Source organism: Pseudophryne corroboree, chromosome 1 (genome assembly GCF_028390025.1).
Source record: "Pseudophryne corroboree isolate aPseCor3 chromosome 1, aPseCor3.hap2, whole genome shotgun sequence".
Lineage (NCBI taxonomy): Eukaryota > Metazoa > Chordata > Amphibia > Anura > Myobatrachidae > Pseudophryne > Pseudophryne corroboree.
Genome location: NC_086444.1, coordinates 394,458,416 through 394,480,091, shown reverse-complemented (window position 1 = coordinate 394,480,091; position 21,676 = coordinate 394,458,416). Strand labels below are relative to the sequence as shown.

General features: G+C 46.0%; 1 protein-coding gene across 2 annotated transcripts in view; it reads right to left on the bottom strand.

Annotated features, from left to right (window-relative positions):
- Nucleotides 1-21,676, bottom strand: part of LOC134887037 (clustered mitochondria protein homolog) — a 143,032-nt gene that overhangs the window by 115,901 nt on the left and 5,455 nt on the right. For both annotated transcript variants that reach the window (XM_063913185.1, XM_063913186.1), the window contains exons 2-3: nt 10,135-10,265; nt 3,508-3,679 (exon numbers count right to left, since the gene is read on the bottom strand). In XM_063913185.1, coding sequence (XP_063769255.1) covers nt 3,508-3,679; nt 10,135-10,265 — 303 coding nt within the window. The remainder of the gene's footprint in view (nt 1-3,507; nt 3,680-10,134; nt 10,266-21,676) is intronic.

The following is a 21,676-nucleotide window of genomic DNA, read 5'->3' as shown; positions in this document are numbered from 1 at the left end:
GAATCATGCCCAGAAAAGACAGCCGGGTGGTCGGAATCAACTGAGATTTTGGTAAATTTAGCACCCAACCGTGCTGTCGAAGCACCGACAGCACCAAATCTATACTCCTTAGCAACCTTTCCTTGGACCTCGCCTTTATCAGGAGATCGTCCAAGTACGGGATAATTGAAACCCCCTGCTTGCGAAGGAGAACCATCATTTCTGCCATGACCTTGGTGAAAACCCTCGGGGCCGTGGAAAGGCCAAACGGCAATGTCTGAAATTGGTAATGAGAGTCCTGTATCGCAAACCTGAGGAAGGCCTGTTGCGAAGGAAATATCAGGACGTGTAAGTAGGCATCCTTTATGTCGACTGACGCCATACAATCACCCCCTTCTAGGCTGGAAATCACAGCTCGAAGAGATTCCATCTTGAACTTGAAAACTTTCAAGTATGGATTGAGGGATTTTAGATTCAGAATCGGTCTGATCGAACCGTCCGGTTTCGGCACCACAAATAGGCTCGAGTAGAACCCCTCCCCCCGTTGTGACGGAGGAACTGGAACAATGACCTTCTGTTGACACAATTTTTGTATCGCTGCCAACACCAGCTCCCTGTCCGGCAGAGACGCTGGTAAGGGCGAAACGAAAAACCGGTGAGGGGGCACCTCCCGAAACTCCAGCTTGTATCCCTGAGATACAATCTCCAGGACCCAAGGATCGAGGCCTGAAAGAATCCAGACCTGACTGAAGACTCGGAGACGGCCCCCCACCAGTCCGGACTCCCCCAGGGAAGCCCCAACGTCATGCGGTGGACTTGGTAGAGGCAGGGGAGGACTTTTGGTCCTGGGCGCCCGACACGGCAGGCGACTTCCTACCCCTTCCTTTACCCTTTAAAGCGAGGAAGGACGAACCCTTCCCATGCCTGTGTTTATTAGGATAAAAGGACGGCATCTGCTGATGTGGTGCCTTTTTGTGCTGTGTGGGAACATAAGGAAGAAAAGAGGACTTACCCGCCGTCGCGGTAGAGACCAGGTCCGCCAAGCTGTCCCCAAACAAGACATTACCTTTGAAGGGTAAAGCTTCCATAGCTCTCTTGGAGTCGGCATCAGCATTCCATTGATGGATCCACAACGCCCTCCTGGCCGATATCGACATGGCATTGGCTCTTGATCCCAAGAGACAAACATCCCTCGCCGCATCCTTCAGGTAATCTGCAGCGTCCTTGATATAACCAAGAGTCAGAAGAACATTATCTTTATCAAGGGTATCCATATCAGCAGCTAAATTCTCAGCCCATTTAGCAATAGAAATACTCACCTATACCGACGCCACCGCAGGTCTGAGCAATGCGCCTGTATTAGCGAAAATGGACTTCAAGGACATCTCCAGCTTGCGATTCGCTGGATCCTTGAGAGCTGCCGTGTCCGGAGACGGAAGCGCCACCTTCTTAGACAAATGAGATAGAGCTTTGTCAACATTTGGAGACGACTCCCATTTTTCCCTGTCATCAGAGGGGAAAGGATACGCCATGTAAATTCTCTTGGGAATCTGCCACCTCTTATCCGGCGAGTCCCAAGCCTTTTCACAAAGAGTATTCATTTCATGAGAGGGGGGAAATTTCACTTCAGGTTTTTTCCCTTTGAACAAACAAATCCTTGCTTCCTGCACCGCAGGTTCATCAGAAATGTGTAAAACATCCTTTATAGCCACAATCATGTACTGAACACTCTTCACTAAACGCGGATGCAAAGCCGCCTCAGAAAAATCGACCTCAGAATCAGAGTCCGTGTCGGTATCAGTATCTACCACTTGAGTAAACGGCCGCTTTTGCGAGCCCGATGGGGTCTGTACCTGAGACTTCTCTATGGACTTTTTCCACACCTGCGTCTGTGACTCAGACTTATCTAACCTCTTTTTTTTAAAGAAGCTAAATTCGTATTGATTGTACTTAATAACGTGAGTAAATCAGGTGTCGGCTGCGCCGACAGACCCAAATCCAGACCCACAACTGCACCCCCACAACCTCCTCCGGTGAATCACATTCAGTCTCAGACATGTCGACACGTTCAATCGACACAGCGACTCACACTCAGAACGTCTCAGCTAGGGGACAGGCCTACAGTGAAGCCCAGAGAGAGAGAGACCCAGAGGGAGTATGCCAGCACACACCACAGCGCCTATATATCCCTATAGGGGATATTTATGACCAGCGCTGCTTAAAAAAATCAAATAATGCACCACACTGCGCCCCCCCCTGAATAATCTACCCGTTACTTGCGAGGAGTGATCGGAGGTCCGCCCAGCGTCTCCTTCAGCCGCGTGGAGGAGAGAGAAGATGGCGCCGTGCGCTAAGCTCCGCCCCTTCCCGGCGGGCTTCAAGGCGCCCAATTTGAAAATGCCGGCGGGGGCCGAGGAACGGTGCTGAGGCACCGACAATGCTTCTGCCGGCTATCCGGACCCCAGTGACCTACTGCCCAGGGCGCCCCCCCCCCAGCACCCTGCACCCTGTGAGTGTCTTCAGTGATGTGTGTGGGAGCATGGAGCGCAGAGTCACCGCTGCGCTGTACCTGGTCACCGAAGTCTTCTGCCGTCCTGAAGTCTTCTGATCTTCTCACACTCACGTGACTTCTTTCTTCTGGCTTCTGTGAGGGGGTGACGGCGTGGCTCCGGGAACAAGCAACTAGACGCACCAAGTGATCGAACCCTCTGGAGCTAATGGTGTCCAATAGCCGAGAAGCAGAGCCCTTAACTAAGAAGAAGTAGGTCTGTTTCTCTCCCCTCACTCCCACGCTGCAGGGAGCCTGTAGCCAGCAGGTCTCCCTGAAAATAAAAAAACCTAACAAAAAGTATTTTCCAGAGAAACTCAGTAGAGCTCCCCTGTGAGTGTCCAGTCAGTCCTGGGCACAAAGTCTAACTGAGGTCTGGAGGAGGGGCATAGAGGGAGGAGCCAGTTCACACCCAGTCTTAAGTCTTTTCAGTGTGCCCAAGCTCCTGCGGATCTCGTCTATACCCCATGGTCCTTTTGGAGTCCCCAGCATCCTCTAGGACGTAAGAGAAATAGTGTTGACCTTTTCATGTGTTGACCAATAGTGTTCGACCTAATCCATGTCGATTTACCATCCGGATACTGGTTGTGTAAAGGTACATTCAGATTTTGTTTTGGTTTTTTTTTGTTTTATTTTATTTTTTTTAGATTACATTCTAGCACATTTTCAATCCTTAAAAACACAGTTGCACACAGGCTGGCCTCCAAATTGACGACTGCTCCGCAGGACTTAATGTTGTACTTATTGGGTGCCATAACCTACAGTCACCAGACACTTCTTTTCGTTATTCTGCTTTGTCCAACCCCAGTCAAAGGGAAAACAGACTGTTAACAGTGGGTTTCACTGTAGAAGGTGGTAACTTCTATTTATCCCCATGAGATTCCCAAGAGACTGAAATTACCAAGTTCCAAAGTATAACGTTTACTTTTTTCTTTTTCTTTTTTAGTTTGAGGTTTTATAATCCCAAAGTCTGTTCTTACCCTCCACAACTTTTAAAACAGATCCCTCTTTTAGTCCCTCCACAGACTTTAGCTCTGAAAAGTTGTCTAGGACATTCCCTTCAAACTGCAGTGAGAAACATGTTCTATGACAAGAGTCTTCATGTTCCATCAAGATCTGGATTATCTCCTGAACCAGCTCTTTTGAAGACACCTGTGCAAATACAGAGGTTTATTTTTACATAACATTAATCAAAGAATTTAGGGGGAAACATACAAAGCCTTGGGAGTGATAAAACGAAGAGAGATAAAGTACCAGCCAATCAGCTCCTAACTGCGATGCTACAGGCTGAGTTTGAAAAATGCCAGCTGATTAGTTGGAAGTTTATCTCTCCCCACTTTATCACTCTTAGTACATCTGCTCCTGAGACTTATTAATTATGATCTTGTCTTCTGACTATAACAGTTCTATTTCTGCGTTTTAAAACACATTTTTAATTAAAAATAAATTAAAATAAGAATTTACTTACCGATAATTCTATTTCTCATAGTCCGTAGTGGATGCTGGGGACTCCGTCAGGACCATGGGGAATAGCGGCTCCGCAGGAGACAGGGCACAAAAAGTAAGCTTTTAGGATCACATGGTGTGTACTGGCTCCTCCCCCTATGACCCTCCTCCAAGCCTCAGTTAGGTACTGTGCCCGGACGAGCGTACACAATAAGGAAGGATCTTGAATCCCGGGTAAGACTCATACCAGCCACACCAATCACACCGTACAACTTGTGATTTGAACCCAGTTAACAGTATGATAACAACGAAGAAGCCTCTGAAAAGATGGCTCACAACAATAATAACCCGATTTTTGTAACAATAACTATGTACAAGTATTGCAGACAATCCGCAATTGGGATGGGCGCCCAGCATCCACTACGGACTATGAGAAATAGAATTATCGGTAAGTAAATTCTTATTTTCTCTAACGTCCTAGTGGATGCTGGGGACTCCGTCAGGACCATGGGGATTATACCAAAGCTCCCAAACGGGCGGGAGAGTGCGGATGACTCTGCAGCACCGAATGAGAGAACTCCAGGTCCTCCTTAGCCAGAGTATCAAATTTGTAAAATTTTACAAACGTGTTCTCCCCTGACCACGTAGCTGCTCGGCAAAGTTGTAATGCCGAGACCCCTCGGGCAGCCGCCCAAGATGAGCCCACCTTCCTTGTGGAGTGGGCATTTACAGATTTAGGCTGTGGCAGGCCTGCCACAGAATGTGCAAGTTGGATTGTGCTACAGATCCAACGAGCAATCGTCTGCTTAGACGCAGGAGCACCCCTCTTGTTGGGTGCATACAGGATAAACAGCGAGTCAGATTTTCTGACTCCAGCCGTCCTTGAAATATATATTTTCAATGCTCTGACAACGTCCAGCAACTTGGAGTCCTCCAAGTCGCTAGTAGCCGCAGGCACCACAATAGGCTGGTTCAAGTGAAAAGCCGAAACCACCTTAGGCAGAAACTGAGGACGCGTCCGCAGTTCTGCCCTGTCCGAATGGAAAATCAGATATGGGCTTTTGTACGATAAAGCCGCCAACTCTGATACTCTCCTGGCTGAAGCCAGGGCCAGTAGCATGGTTACTTTCCATGTAAGATACTTCAAATCTACCGATTTGAGCGGCTCAAACCAATGGGATTTGAGAAAATCCAAAACTACGTTGAGATCCCACGGTGCCACTGGAGGCACAATCGGGGGCTGTATATGTAGTACACCTTTGACAAAGGTTTGTACTTCAGGCACTGAAGCCAATTCTTTCTGGAAGAAAATCGATAAGGCCGAAATTTGAACCTTAATAGACCCCAATTTGAGGCCCATAGACAATCCTGCCTGCAGGAAATGTAGGAATCGACCCAATTGAAATTCCTCCGTTGGGGCCTTCTTGGCCTCACACCACGCAACATATTTTCTCCAAATGCGGTGATAATGTTGTGCGGTCACTTCCTTCCTGGCTTTAATCAAGGTAGGAATAACTTCCTCTGGAATGCCCTTTTCTTTTAGAATCCGGCGTTCAACCGCCATGCCGTCAAACGCAGTCGCGGTAAGTCTTGGAACATACAAGGTCCCTGCTGAAGCAGATCCCTTCTTAACGGTAGAGGCCACGGCTCTTCCGTGAGCATCTCTTGAAGTTCCGGGTACCAAGTCCTTCTCGGCCAATCCGGAGCCACGAGTATTGTTCTTACTCCCCGTAGCCGTATAATTCTCAGTACCTTTGGTATGAGAGGCAGAGGAGGAAACACATACACGGACTGGTACACCCACAGTGTTACCAGAGCGTCCACAGCTATTGCCTGAGGGTCTCTTGACCTGGCGCAATATCTGTCCATTTTCTTGTTGAGGCGGGACGCCATCATGTCCACCTTTGGTTTTTCCCAACGGTTCACAATCATGTGGAAGACTTCTGGATGAAGTCCCCACTCTCCCGGGTGGAGGTCGTGTCTGCTGAGGAAGTCTGCTTCCCAGTTGTCCACTCCCGGAATGAACACTGCTGACAGTGCTATGACATGATTTTCCGCCCAGCGAAGAATCCTTGCAGCTTCTGTCATTGCTCTTCTGCTTCTCGTGCCGCCCTGTCTGTTTACGTGGGCGACTGCCATGATGTTGTCCGACTGGATCAACACCGGCTGACCCTGAAGCAGCGGTTTTGCCAGGCTTAGAGCATTGTAAATCGCTCTTAGCTCCAGTATATTTATGTGAAGAGACGTCTCCAGGTTCGACCACACGCCCTGGAAGTTTCTTCCCTGTGTGACTGCTCCCCAGCCTCGTAGGCTGGCATCCGTAGTCACCAGGACCCAGTCCTGAATGCCGAATCTGCGGCCCTCTAACAGATGGGCACTCTGCAACCACCACAGAAGAGACACCCTTGTTCTTGGTGACAGTGTTATCCGCTGATGCATGTGCAGATGCGATCCGGACCATTTGTCCAGCAGATCCCACTGAAATATTCGTGCGTGGAATCTGCCGAATGGAATTGCTTCGTAAGAAGCCACCATCTTTCCCAGGACTCTTGTGCATTGATGTACTGACACATTTCCTGGTTTTAGGAGGTTCCTGACAAGTTCGGATAACTCCCTTGCTTTCTCCTCCGGGAGAAACACCTTTTTCTGAACAGTGTCCAGAATCATTCCCAGGAACAGCAGACGTGTCGTCGGGGTCAATTGAGATTTTGGAAGATTCAGAATCCACCCGTGTTGTTGAAGCACTACTTGGGTTAGTGCTACTCCGACTTCCAGCTGTTCCCTGGACCTTGCCCTTATCAGGAGATCGTCCAAGTAAGGGATAATTAATACGCCTTTTCTTCGTAGAAGAACCATCATTTCGGCCATTACCTTGGTAAAGACCCGAGGTGCCGTGGACAAACCAAACGGCAGCGTTTGAAACTGATAATGACAGTTTTGTATCACGAACCTGAGATACCCTTGGTGTGAAGGGTAAATTGGGACATGCAGATAAGCATCTTTTATGTCCAGGGACACCATGAAGTCCCCTTCTTCCAGATTCGCTATCACTGCTCTGAGTGACTCCATCTTGAACTTGAATTTCTGTATGTACAGGTTCAAGGATTTCAGATTTAGAATAGGTCTTACCGAACCGTCCGGCTTCGGTACCACAAATAGTGTGGAATAATACCCCTTTCCCTGTTGTAGGAGGGGTACCTTGACTATCACCTGCTGAGAATACAGCTTGTGAATGGCTTCCAATACCGTCGCCCTTTCTGAGGGAGACGTTGGTAAAGCAGACTTTAGGAACCGGCGAGGGGGAGACTTTTCGAATTCCAACTTGTAACCCTGAGATACTACCTGCAGGATCCAAGGGTCCACCTGTGAGCGCGCCCACTGTGTGCTGAAAATCTTTAGTCGACCCCCCACCGCCCCTGAGTCCGCTTGCACAGCCCCAGCGTCATGCTGAGGGCTTTGTAGAAGCCGGGGAGGGCTTCTGTTCGTGGGAAGTAGTTGCTTGCTGCACCCTCTTACCCCTTCCTTTGCCTCTGGGCAAATATGACTGTCCTTTTGCCCGCTTGTTCTTATAGGAACGAAAGGACTGCGGCTGAAAAGACGGTGTCTTTTTCTGTTGGGAGGTGACCTGAGGTAAAAAAGTGGATTTTCCGGCTGTTGCCGTGGCCACCAGATCCGATAGACCGACCCCAAATAATTCCTCTCCTTTATACGGCAATACTTCCATATGCCGTTTGGAATCCGCATCACCTGACCACTGTCGCGTCCATAAACTTCTTCTGGCAGATATGGACATCGCACTTACTCTCGATGCCAGAGTGCAAAATATCCCTCTGAGCATCTCGCATATAAAGAAAAGCATCCTTTAATTGCTCTATAGTCAATAAAATACTGTCCCTATCCAGGGTATCAATATTTTCAGTCAGGGAATCCGACCACACCACCCCAGCACTGCACATCCAGGCTGAGGCTATTGCTGGTCGCAGTATAACACCAGTATGTGTGTATATACTCTTCAGGGTAGTTTCCAGCCTCCTATCAGCTGGATCCTTGAGGGCGGCCGTATCAGGAGACGGTAACGCCACTTGTTTTGATAAGCGTGTGAGCGCCTTATCCACCCTAGGGGGTGTTTCCCAGCGCGCCCTAACCTCTGGTGGGAAAGGGTATAATGCCAATAACTTCTTTGAAATTAGCAGTTTTCTATCGGGGTTAACCCACGCTTCATCACACACGTCATTCAATTCCTCTGATTCTGCTACAGGTAGTTTTTTCACACCCCACATAATACCCCCCTTTGAGGTACCTGCAGTATCAGAGATATGCAAAGCCTCCTTCATTGCCGTGATCATATAACGTGTGGCCCTATTGGAAAATACGTTTCTTTCTTCACCGTCGACACTAGATTCATCTGTGTCGGTACCTGTGTCGACTGACTGAGGTAAGGGACGTTTTACAGCCCCTGACGGTGCCTGAGACGCCTGGACAGGTACTAACTGGTTTTCCGGCCGTCTCATGTCGTCAACTGACTTTTGCAGCGTGCTAACATTATCACGTAATTCCATAATTAAAGCCATCCATTCCGGTGTCGACTCCCTAGGGGGTGACATCACCATTACCGGCAATTGCTCCGCCTCCACACCAACATCGTCCTCATACATGTCGACACACACGTACCGACACACAGCAGACACAAAGGGAATGCTCTTATCGAAGACAGGACCCCACTAGCCCTTTGGGGAGACAGAGGGAGAGTTTGCCAGCACACACCAAAGCGCTATAAAAATGTATATAAACAACCCTAAAAGGTGTTGTTTCTGTTATATGCGCTTAATATATAAAAATATCGCCAAAATATGCCCCCCTTCTCTGTTTTACCCTGTTTCTGTAGTGCAGTGCAGGGGAGAGTCCTGGGAGCCTTCCTCACAGCGGAGCTGAGCAGGAAAATGGCGCTGTGTGCTGAGGAGAATAGGCCCCGCCCCCTAAAACGGCGGGCTCTTCTCCCGGAGTTTGCGATATATGGCAGGGGTTAAATACATCCATATAGCCTCAAGGGCTATATGTGATGTATTTTAGCCATAGAAAAAGGTATTATACATTGCTGCCCAGGGCGCCCCCCCCAGCGCCCTGCACCCTCAGTGACCGCTGGTGTGAAGTGTGCCGACAACAATGGCGCACAGCTGCAGTGCTGTGCGCTACCTTATGAAGACTGAAAGTCTTCTGCCGCCTGTTTCCGGACCTCTGGACCTCTTCAACTTCGGCATCTGCAAGGGGGGTCGGCGGCACGGCTCCGGGACCGGACTCCATGGCTGGGCCGGTGTTCGATCCCTCTGGAGCTAATGGTGTCCAGTAGCCTAAGAAGCAAATCCATCCTGCACGCAGGTGAGTTCACTTCTCTCCCCTAAGTCCCTCGTAGCAGTGAGCCTGTTGCCAGCAGGACTCACTGAAAATAAGAAACCTAAAAAACTTTTTCTAAGCAGCTCTTTATGAGAGCCACCTAGATTGCACCCTGCTCGGACGGGCACAAAAACCTAACTGAGGCTTGGAGGAGGGTCATAGGGGGAGGAGCCAGTACACACCATGTGATCCTAAAAGCTTACTTTTTGTGCCCTGTCTCCTGCGGAGCCGCTATTCCCCATGGTCCTGACGGAGTCCCCAGCATCCACTAGGACGTTAGAGAAAAAGAGACAAGGCACCATCAATTATATTTTAAACAAATAATAAAAATTAATTCTGATATAATATCATAACGTAGCAAAAAATAGCCCAATCAAGTAACACATTCTACAAACAAAAGTACCATATAATGGAGCAAAACAGTAAAATACAAAGGAAAATTAAAATGCCTGCCTACTTGGATCACAACATGAATAATTCTCCACCAAATATACAGTGGTTCTCTATAATAAATAGAATAGATGCCATAAGTAGAATAGACCTCTATTCTATAATAAAAGTAGTCAATAACCTTGTTAGAGGGCTAGTAAAGTAGGATAGAATGGTCTGCAGGGTGGAACCCATATAGCCCCCCTATTTCTTTCCAAACCCCATCACCCCAACTTCCATCCAAGCAAGAGGAAAAAAAACATTCCTTCCACACACTAACCCAATGAAGGCAGAATGCATATTGCCAACTTAAATGTGATCACGCCAAATGAGAGTCTTACCTGTATTTCAACATCATCTCCTCCAGGTATCTGAATTGTCACATTAAATAAATCCTGAAAGCCATCTTCCTTAGTCTCCCCTGTGGCAGCTACTTTGTTGTCTTCCTTTCGTTCAGACACACTGTTAATATCTAGAAATGTATACTGTTATCAATATATGCAAAACATTCACAAACTTTCAAGCACAACAGTATCAAGAAATGTCAAAGTAAAATTACTTAAAGCAATTTAGTGTTTTACAACTATACACCTTTTTTTTCTACTTTAAGGATACATTCATAAATAAAACAAAATCCTTCATATACATTATGCCACAATATCATTCAGATTGGGTATCCGAATGGTAGGTCGACAGTTAATAGGTCCACCACTATTGGTCAACATGGGAAAAAGATCGACACAGTGGAAATGTCGACACGGGACAGGTCAGCATGGGAAACCACAGGGCCACTCAGCCACTGTACAGCAGCAATGAGCAGTGTAGCCATGATGACGCGATTAATCGTAATATGGGGAACCGCAGACCACCAACTTCCCCAGGGAAGTATCTGGGAGGCTGTTCTACTCTACTCTCTCAGGAGTTTCAGGAGACCTCCCCAAAACTTGGGAGCCTGGGAACTTAAACATAGTAAGGTTCCTTGTGAGAAAGACAGACACAGACAGAAAGGTAAAGAGACAGAGCGCTCTTCCTAAAATGGTGTGTAGGAAAAACAACTCAATTTCCAAGTAGACTCTACTATGTGTCGATTTGGTGTAGGTTTTCCCAGCATGAGCTAAACAGGCAAGGCAGGTGTGGCCCAGAACAGGGGTGTGGTATGCTAAATCAATAGGTCTCACGTCAACATGCATAAGGTTGACATGAAAATGTGAATAGGGTTGAAATGGTGCAATGCAAATGTCAACAGTGTCCATGCAGACATTAATCATGTCTACATAGAGGACATGTCAACAAGATAGAGTGTTGACCTAACATCCTTGGTGGCCCAGCGGTAACTTACCTGTCCCCAACGGCTGCAGTGGCTCCAGTGCAGCTTTTGGGGTCCCTATGCAGCACTTCTAATGCAGGTGTCTGAGGAGCGGTGGTTGAGGTATTTTTCCCTTACACCTAATTCTCTCTGTAGTGCCTAACCCTTACATCCCAGCAGCACCCAACCATCAGCATTCTGAGAATGGAAATGTCACCATGTGAAATGTTGTCAATGTTGACATTGTTGCAACATGTCAACATTCTGAGAATGTTGACATGTTGACTGTCGACACATTGAACAATGTCAAAACTCCTATCTCGACACTGTCAACATGGTTACAGGTTGGCCATGTGACCGGATACCCCAAAGCAGTTAGCTCCACTATTTCTGCAGGCTAGCTGGCAGCTCATACAAAACCCCAATATAATAATAATAACAATAACAACAACAACAACAACAACAACAACGCCTTTTTTGAGGCAACTACACAACACCTTTCAAGTTTCAGAGCTCCTCCCTGATTAGCAATAGAGCTGCTTCTTCCACTACCAACAGAGGTTGTGAAGACTTCTTGTCTACTTAGCATAGAATATAGGCATGACACATTAAAAAATAAAATAAAATAAAAAATAGACGCTCTGCACTACCATGTTACACAACACTCACACATTCTGTGTGACACAACTTGTAGCGCACGGAGCAGAGATGTAAGAGGACACATCTGTGTATTCACATATAGTTTTATACACAAATTATTCAGTATAACATGGCCTCCATTTTCAACCAAACTTGTCAAGCCATATAAAATTCCTCTGATATTCTATAACAGGGACAAAGCTCTGCAGTAACGATTCAAAAATGTAACCATAAGCATGATACATTCCTAGATTCCATCCCCTACAGGCACATATGTTAGGGCATGATGAAACTAAAAGGCCCTCTAGTAACGTTTATGCAGAAGCAGATCAAGTTCTCGCATCATACGTGTGCTAGCAAATATTGAGCTATCCAACTATCTGGAACAAAGCAGTCTCATACTATAAGGTTAACAAATCTTGTGGAACATAATTTAATGTCTTATTTTACATCAAAGTTTACCATTATAAATTTAGCCCATCAGTTCAGTTCATTACATGGCCCTTTTTACAATAAAATACTGAGTTAAGGATTTTTATTACTTTATGGGTATGCAAATTACATCTTTGTAGTAGTTCCTTTAGATTGTGAAAAGAGGAAAGGCATCTGACAAAGAATCTCACACACACACACACACACACACACACACACACACACACACACACAAGCTGTTTAATTAAAAAAAATCTAGCACTAAGTGTTAATATCAAGTGTTATAACAGCCGCGCTAATGCCCATTAATTATCGCACCCAATTAAACCAGGTTTAGCAGCATATATCAGCGAGACTCCTCTAAACTCCCGGATAGGGTGCTCAAACCACTGAGTTTTTGCTCGGAAGGCTGCAAGCAGAAATGTGTCCCCCCTCCCTCAGCAACTGGGCACAGGAACTGACTGCTGGGGCAGTCCCCTCAGATCAGGACCTTTATTTGTAAATACCCTGTGTAGGAATAAAAAATAAATAAATAAAAAGTCCACACCATTGGGGTCAAATGCATTAAAAATCTCAGAAAATCAACACATTGATTTACATGCATTTATCTTCAAGTATTGCTCCTGAAGAACTTAAGTGATGGTCTCACAGGTCCCTGGTATTATCTCTCCCAGAGCTAGAGAATATATAGCAGTACTATACCCCAGAACAACCAATATCCTTCCAGTAGCCAAAAACCATAATGTAGTCACCAGCCTCTGTTTTGCAGAAATGGATCTCCTAAAATAGCTATCCTTTTCTAGGAGCGGCGCGGTGACCAGTTGGAGAAGTTCCTGGAATTTAGAGTCATCAATATGCAGAAAACGCCTTAAACCATCAGAATTATGGTCACAAATCTTATATGGGAATAGAAGTCTTGCCATTCTTCATCCAACAACTACGCTTTTTTTTTTTTTTATGCATTGGAATACGGCCACCATAGCAATAATACAACAAGCACAAGCTTTTTTTTCTTGGTAAAAATCATGATGAAGGAGTTAACAGAACATATTCTACACTGAGCACTACTGTAGAAGATGGGTGGTGCTATCAGTTCAGTTCCTGTATGTTTGTGTAAGTGCTGTTAAATCCAAGCCCATTATGCTATGTGTACACATCTGGCAGCGGCGCAGTTGATATATTTAAAGTGTGTACAGAAACACAATCTTTTTCAGATATTTTAGACACATGACTTTTGTGAATCGCAAACTGGAAGGTGTGTACACGCAAATTAGCAATTTGGGACTTTTGAGCATAAGTGTAACCGAAAATAGAATTGCATGGAAAGTACCTAGCTTTACCACTGCATCTTCATCTTCTGGGTTTCTTCCCTCAATCAGATCTTGGCTCATGACATTGGTGTCCTTCCTGAAATTAACAAAGACAGCTAAACTACCCTACATATCTATGTGGCAGCCTATCACTGATCTAGCCAGGTGGTTCCCAAACTTTATTGAATCAAGTGCCCTAGAGAATTTTTTCACGTCACCCATAGACCAAACATTTCTGATTAAGAAATGTAGATATTAAATTAAGTAAAAATTGTTTCTACAGCAGGGTACATAGGTTTCCACAGAGAAACATCGGGGTGTTGAGATGGATCTGGATCCAGGTACCAACAGGTAAAGCTTTAGCTGTCGCAGGAAGCATTGGGTCTCTCTACTATAGCCTCGCCTCCAGGCACTGTGAGCTCTATTTTAAAGTTGGTGCCTGCAGTAGCAGTCACTAAACAGGGGGGCTGCGCAGGCAGCCCTAAAAGCTTTTTATTTTTTAATTAGAATCTACTTTTTTCTGCCAGAGCTTGCAGCGCTTTAAGTCAGGGTGACTTCAGCGCTGCTGTTCCATTATCCCCCATACTCAGCTGGCTTGCCCGGGTACTTGCGGTGGGGACTCAGCAGCTGCAAGGCTCCGCTGTGGCTGTTTACTGGGATCACGTGGCTGACACAAGGGCACAGGTCTAGGTGTATTAACACCTATTTAGTAAGGCCCTGTAGTACCTGGGGTGGAAGACCAGCATAGGGGAGGAAGCACTTGATCTGTAGCCCCTCCCCCAGCTCTGGGCGCCATCTGCTGCAGATTGCCACCCTTTCTCCCTCCTTCCCTCACAGAGACCCGGGCAGCCATCTTCAGCATAGCAGCAGCAGGTCTCCGGGATTGCTGGGCAACGTCTCCCTGTAGAAACGCCTCAACAGGACTGCTTTTTACATACACTTAAGTATCCAACATGTCTCATAATGCAGTGATAGTTGAGATAAGTGTTCCCTGCAGTTAATTTGTACAAGTTTTCTGCATTATCCTCCAGCCTCAGGGCTGTGTTGTGATATAAGGGTCCTTTGCAGTATTAATGATAATATAATTTCAGCATTGTGTGTGACCGAGTACCTTTATCTGCTGTCTGGTTTCACTTTCAGTGTATCTCAGATATCTATCTCCGATATTCTATTCCCTCGGCTGAGGTGCATTTTGGGTTAGATTTACATGTGAACACAGGTTTTATATATATATGCATATATAAGTAAATTATATCTGTGTTACAGTCACAACATACTCTGTACCTATTGCATTTATCGTATTGTATACGTCCACTTTGTTTACATAATTATGTCTAACAAGAAAGGGAACAAACAGGCAAAAGCCCCTGTATTGCTGTCATGCAGAGTGTGCTCAGCCGGTTTGTGTGAGGACATGTTACATGACAGCCTCTGTGCTGTTTGTTATACACCTCCCAGCCAGTCCGCTACTCCTGCCCCTGCTCAGAAGCCACCATGGGCAGCCTTCTCATCATTATTGAGTACTCTAGTGGAATGACTTGCGCCCCTTGTGGGTCTGTCTGTGGTACTACCTCCTCAAATAGTCCCTATGGTGAATCCGCCGTGGGCGGATAATTTGTCTAATCAACTTCAACAACTCAATCAGTCCCTGACTAGACATAAGACAAATGTGTCACTACTCTCTCTAAGCGGGCTACTTCTTCCTCACAATCCTCTCTGAAAAGATGGGGGAACATACAGCTCTTTTTGACACAGACTCCTGTGCCACAAATGAAGAAGCTCCTATGTTAGATGTCCCTGCCCTTGTGAATGCTATTAAGCATATTCTCCAACTCTCTGAGGAGGAATCCACTACAGTGGCAAACAAAAATGATAAGTTTGAAAAGCAGAAGGTGGTTAAAACTGAATTACCCCATTCTGATCATTTATTGGACATCAGACGGGAACCCTGGACTACTCTAGGCAAGAAGTTCCTTGTCTTTAATAGGGCTTTAGCTCAATATCCTCTCCCAGAGATTTGTAACAAATGGGAAAATCCACCGCCGGTGGATTCTCGTGTCACCCGTCTCGTGGTGTCATTCACTCTGCCTGTTACTACTGTCACCTCTCTGAGGGAACAGTTAACTGTATTAAAGGCTGCCTGAAATCTATTTACTACCTTACAGGGGCTACTCATATACCCACTATAGCTGCTTCGTGGATGGCACAGGCAATAGAAGCTTGGGATTAGGCACTGGAGGAGAAGCTACCCGATGATATCTCTGAGGAAGGCAGACAATACCTGTCTCATATTAAAACTGCTTCTTTATCAGGAAGCATCATGAGGCTGGAGTGCTGGCCGCCAAGGCATCTGCTACGTCCATTCTGGCGAGCTGTATTCTGTAGTTGAGACCGTGGAAAGTGGACCTGGATTCCAAGATCCTGCCACAAAGACTGACAAGCCTGCAGCCTGACGGGACGGGACTACCCCCTGGGCGACCCCAGGGTGGGAAGCCAACTACTGCACTCAGCTTAGGTTTGGCACACTACCACTTTGGACGCTTGGGTGCTAGAAGTTGTCTCTCACGGGTATGCCATCTCGTTCGTACGCCTTTATTGGATCTGATGGAAGGCCCATGATAAAATACTGGTGAGGGGGACGTCCTCATCAGTATTTCATCATGGGCCTTCCATCAGACCCGATAAAGGCGCAAACTCTACAAACTGTGGTCAACTCCCTCCTTCACACAGGAATGATTTTGCCAGTCCCTCAGTCCCAGAGGGGCAGATGTTATTACTCGACGATGTTTCTGGTTCCAAAACCCAAGGGTCACACCGGCCTATTTTCAACTTCAAATCGTTGAACAGGTTTGTGAGAGTATCCAAGTCTTGCATCGAAACTTTGCGTTCAATAGTTCTGGCTATGGAACTGGGAAACTATATGGTATCCCTGGATATACAGGATGCATATCTGCATATTCCTATTGCCAAGTCGCATCAGCAGATCCTGCGGTTTGCTATTGGCAACCTTCATTATCAATTACTTGCTTTGCCATTTGATCTGGCTACGGCTCCTCGCATCTTTAACAAAGTCATGGCCGTTTTGACGGCTCATCTCCGTGGCCAGGCGATAAGAGTTCTGCTGTACCTAGACAATCTTCTGATTTTGGCAAATTGCCAGGAAGTCCTCCTCAGTCATCTCCAACTGAGGGTAACCTTCCTTCAGACTCACAGTTGGCTGATAAATTGGAAAAAGTCCTCCCTGGTTCCATCTCAGAGCATGGTACACCTAGGGGCACTTCTGGACACTCACAGTCAAAGACTGTTTCTATCCCCAGACAAAGTCCAAAATACGTAACTTCCTTCATCGCCCATGGGTGTCAGTACACTCGGCGATGACAATGCTCGGTCTGATGATGTCGTCCTTCAACATGATCGAGTACGCTCAGTTCCATTTCCGTACTCTACAACTACTGATCCTCTCCAAATGGAACAGCCTGCCTCATCGGATCAAATCTCAAATGATCTCCTTGACTCAGGAGGTTCGCTTGTCGCTGACCTGGTGGCTGCAGGACCAGCCATTAAGCATGGGTCGTCCCTTCTAGATTCCAAACTGGATCCTCCCGACAATGGATGCCAGTCTTCATGTCTGGGGAGCGGTGACAGAGCAACACTCATTTCAGGGATGTTAAACCAGGGAATCTCTGCATCCAATTAATACACTGTTTGAGAGCAGCGTTCAATGGACTGTCTCTGGCTTGCCCTCTCTTACAGAACAGGCCTGTTCAAGTACAATCAGACAATGCCACCAGGGTGGCCTATATCAACCATCAGGGCACACTCACAGCCGCATGGCAGTGATGGAAGTGTCCAAAATTCTCCAATGGGCGGAACGTCATCTACCAGCCATATCAGCGGTGTTCATTCCGAGTGTTCTCAACTTGGAAAAGAGAAAGGGTGGTTGCTTCCTGCACACTTCTTTTAGAAAGCTAATAATACGAATGACATACGGATGATAAATAAAAAAATTTTTGATTGTATTAAATGTATCAATAGTTACAGGTGCTCATAAAAATCCTGTAGTATATGTGACTTTAAAACTAAAATGGGGTGAATGGCTGACTGTGTCTCCTAATACCAGTATACACAAACACGACATATAACGAACATAAAACATATATAAAACACACGGATAGAGGTTATTGTAACCAAAACACGCTAAATGCATCATACTTTTGTGTGCAGTTCTCCTGTAAATCGCTATGTACGTCCATTAGGTATAAATCATAACAGCCCCCTCCTGGGTTCTCTGTGCATAAGTCCTGTTTTGGCTGTGCGTAACTATTTTGTATAGTCCCAAACAGCACCCTTTAAAATTATTGCTAGACTTGCTTGCTGCCCTCTTTATGGACCCCTGTAGATGTCACTGAGTGAGGCAATAGGTTTCTGCTTACCTTCTCCGGGGTTTCTATGGGGGCTGGGTCACCGCTTGCATCTGGTAAGTGTCCATTTTCCAGGGTAGATGAGGTGTCTGCCGGCAGACTTCCTTTGCAGCCTGCTGTGATTGCTTTGCGGTGCTGCTAGGGGATCGATGTGATCGGCAATCCACGCTTTTGATCCCCTAGCAGCACCCCGAACCTCTATCAGTGTGTTTTATGTATGTTGTGCTTGTGTATACAGGTATTAGGAGGCACGCAAAGCCATTTACCCCATTTTATTTTTAAAATCACATATACTGCAGGATTTTTATAAGCACCTCTAACTATTGATACAGAACAGTTTAATACAATAAAAAGAAAATCATCTTTGTGCAATTCATATTATCACCTTTCTAAAAGGAAGTGCGCAGGGAACAACCACCCTCTCTCTTTGAACATCTTATTTGAGAGTGGATTGTTGTAGTGCAGCCATGCTCCCAGCAGCCAACCCTTTAAAGAGCATCCACTGATCCATAGAAAGTGCAGTAACATTATTTTTCTCAACTGGGAAGCAAACTTCCTTAGTCGCCAGGACGTTCACTCCAGGGAGTGGGCTCTTCATCCCGAGGTCTTTCATCTCCTGGCAGACAGATGGGGTCTACCGGATGTGGATCTCATGGCGTCTCAACACAATCACAAGATTAAGGTCTTCCGATCATGAACCAGGGACCCTCAGGCAGCGTTTGTGGATGAACTGGCAGTCCCATGGAACTTTCGCCTGCCTTACATATTCCCTCTGGTGTCACTTCTGCCCAAGGTTCTTCAGAAGTTCAAGGAGGAGAAAATCTCATTCTGGTGGCTCCAGCATGGCCCAGACATCACTGGTTCTCAGATCTCCAGGGACTCTTGGTAGAGCGTCCACTTCTACTTTCTCAGCGACAGGACCTTCTGCAGCAGAGCCCTTGTCTTCATCTGGACCTGGGCAGACTGGCTTTGATGGCATGGCTCTTGAAGCATCACTCCTGAAGGCCAAAGGGTTCTCTGATGCTGTCATTCAGACAATGCTGAAGGTATGGAAACCGGCTTCTGTCCGAATATATTACAGAGTGTGACATGCTTACTTCACTTGGTGTGCTAAGAATTATGATGCCTCCAAATCCAAAGAGATATGGACCTAGTCCTTCATTTTGCCTCTCTCAAGGTACATACTTCTGCCTTGTCAGGGTGTTATATATATATTCAGCCTCCCTAAGTCCCTCCAGTGGCTCCATGGGATCTGTCTTTTATATTGGAGGCTCTTCAAGAAGCACAGTTCGAGCCTCTTGCATCTGTGGACCTATTGCATCTGCGAGGAGGGTTTCGAACTTAGGTGCATTATCCTGTCGTCCACCCTTCTTGATATTCCGCCGTGACAGGGCTGTTCTCCGAACCAGGCGTGGTTGCCTACCTAAGGTGGTTTCATCTTTCCACCTTAACCAAGAGATTGTGATTCCGGCTTTTATCTGTCCGGACCTGTCGGCTATAGATCGTTCTTTGGATGTGGTTAGGGCTCTACGTGTCTATGTGGACCGTACCGCTTCCATTAGACAGTCAGATTTCACAAGAATGGCTGGCCTGCTAATAAACAGACACTGGCCAGATGGATTAGAATGGTGATTGCACAAGCTTATACTTGAGCCGATCTTCCAGTTCCAGCTACGATTATCGCCCATTCTACTCGGTCTGTAGGAACTTCTTGGGCGGCATGCCGTGGGGCATCACTGAACAATTGTGCAAGGTGGCTGCGTTGTCTTCAATGAACACGTTCATTAGGTTCTATGCCTTTGATACCTTTGCCTCCCAGGATACTTCCTTTGGACAATGGATTCTCATATCCGCTCAGGGGCATCCCCTCCCTTGAGGTACTGCTTTGGGATATCCCCGATGTTTCCCTGTAGAAATCTATGTACCCTGCTGCAGAAAGTAAGAGTTATGGTTCATACACACGGGGTGATATTTGCCTATTTTCTAAGCTTCGAAATTAAGCACGGATTGATCCATGTGTACACTCCATAGTAATCGCATGCTCAGATCTTTAGCACATGCAGGCCAGATCTAGTTAGATTGTCTAGCATGTGCATAAAGAACATTGGTTAGCACAAATTGCTCAGCACACATTGCTGTGTGTACGATCTGTACTAACCTAGATCGCTTAGAACACAGCACAAGTTACTGTGTGTATGCCCCTTTAAGGTAGACTTATCATGGTTGACTCTTTTAAAGTATTTAGGTGCCACAGGGCGCCCACCCTGATGCACCTAGCTTCTTTGGGTTTGTAAGGCATTGGCCTCTGGTTCCTTCTCCTGTCAGTGAGATTGTGTTCTTATGTGCCTAAAATGTTCCTTCTCTCCCTCCTGCTTCCTGCATTGGACTGGTTAACAAAACTGAGCTCACAGTGCCTGGAGGCGGGATTTTAGAGGAGGGACCCAATGCATCCTGGGACAGCTAAAGCTTTACCTGTTGGTGCCTGGATCCAGATCCATCCCTACACCCTGATGTTTCCCTGTGGAACCTATGTACTTCATAGAAGAGAGTTAACCATGGTAAGTCTATCATAACTCTTACTTTATATGTCATCTTTATGTTCAACTATGTGGTAAGAGACAAGATTTGCTTCTGTTTGTTCGCATATGTTATGAATAGCAGCCACCAGCACTGGTTTTGCCTATTACATTGACAATAAATAATTTCAATTGGTGCTTGACCACCAGCCCAAGGCACCCCAGAGTGCGATGCCACACAGTTTGAGAACCACTGATCTAGCCACTTCTGATATGTTGATTGCATATTGGTTTGTCCCGCTAATAGTACTTAAATTATTAGCAGTTATTTTGTATGAAATCATGGCAGGTCTAGATTACCCATTACGCAAGGGTCCCACCTTCTGCAACACCAGCAAGCAGACCCAGGATATTCAGATTAACGAGTGGGTTTTGCCACCATTGCCTGGCAATGGAGTCTCCAGGATATTATAAGAGGATTAAACGTATTTGTGTCTGCTTCCAGTGGACCTACCTGCTCTTGTTATTATGTACACTGCTTACTTATTCAAGTGTAGTGTGAGGTACTCCCAAAAATCTGTGTTACACTATGCCCTTTTTCACTATTATTCTTGGGAGCTGTTTGCCAATTACTATACTCTGTGTGAAGCATGCAAGTCAGTTGTGATGGTTACAAGTTTGTGAAAATTTGGTACCCAGGCACTTATATCACATTGTTTACTTTATTTGAGTTATATCAGCATTACACAATATTTTCATTTATGTTAAACATTGGCATGATGAGTTGGATATCCAAGGTAATCTGAGAATAGAAAGGATCATCCAATGTTCTATTTATTTAGCCATTTGATACGTGTGCACTTTATACGAAAACTTCTGCATCGGCACATACTTTTAGATTCTGTGTTAATTTTCTTTCAGATTTACACACGTGGTGGAACCTCAGGGCCCAGAATAGGGGCAGCCAATGATGAAGATCGAGGAGCGTATTTTTGGGAGATCTCATCACCAGTATTGAGAAATATTGTGAACATTTTGGACTACACGACACTGATCAAGACGATAAGCGCCATTATTACAAACATATAAGCAATAAGATGAAAGCTGAGCAACTACACATCAGCTAAGAAAGGGACCCAAGCCCTTGTGGTGTGAGAAAGCTGAGGTGCAGTATGACTAGAACCCTGGTTGATCCTGGAAGGCAGAGGGCTGCTTACAGTATGTATCCTTTTTTCTCATACCACTACCGTATACTTGCT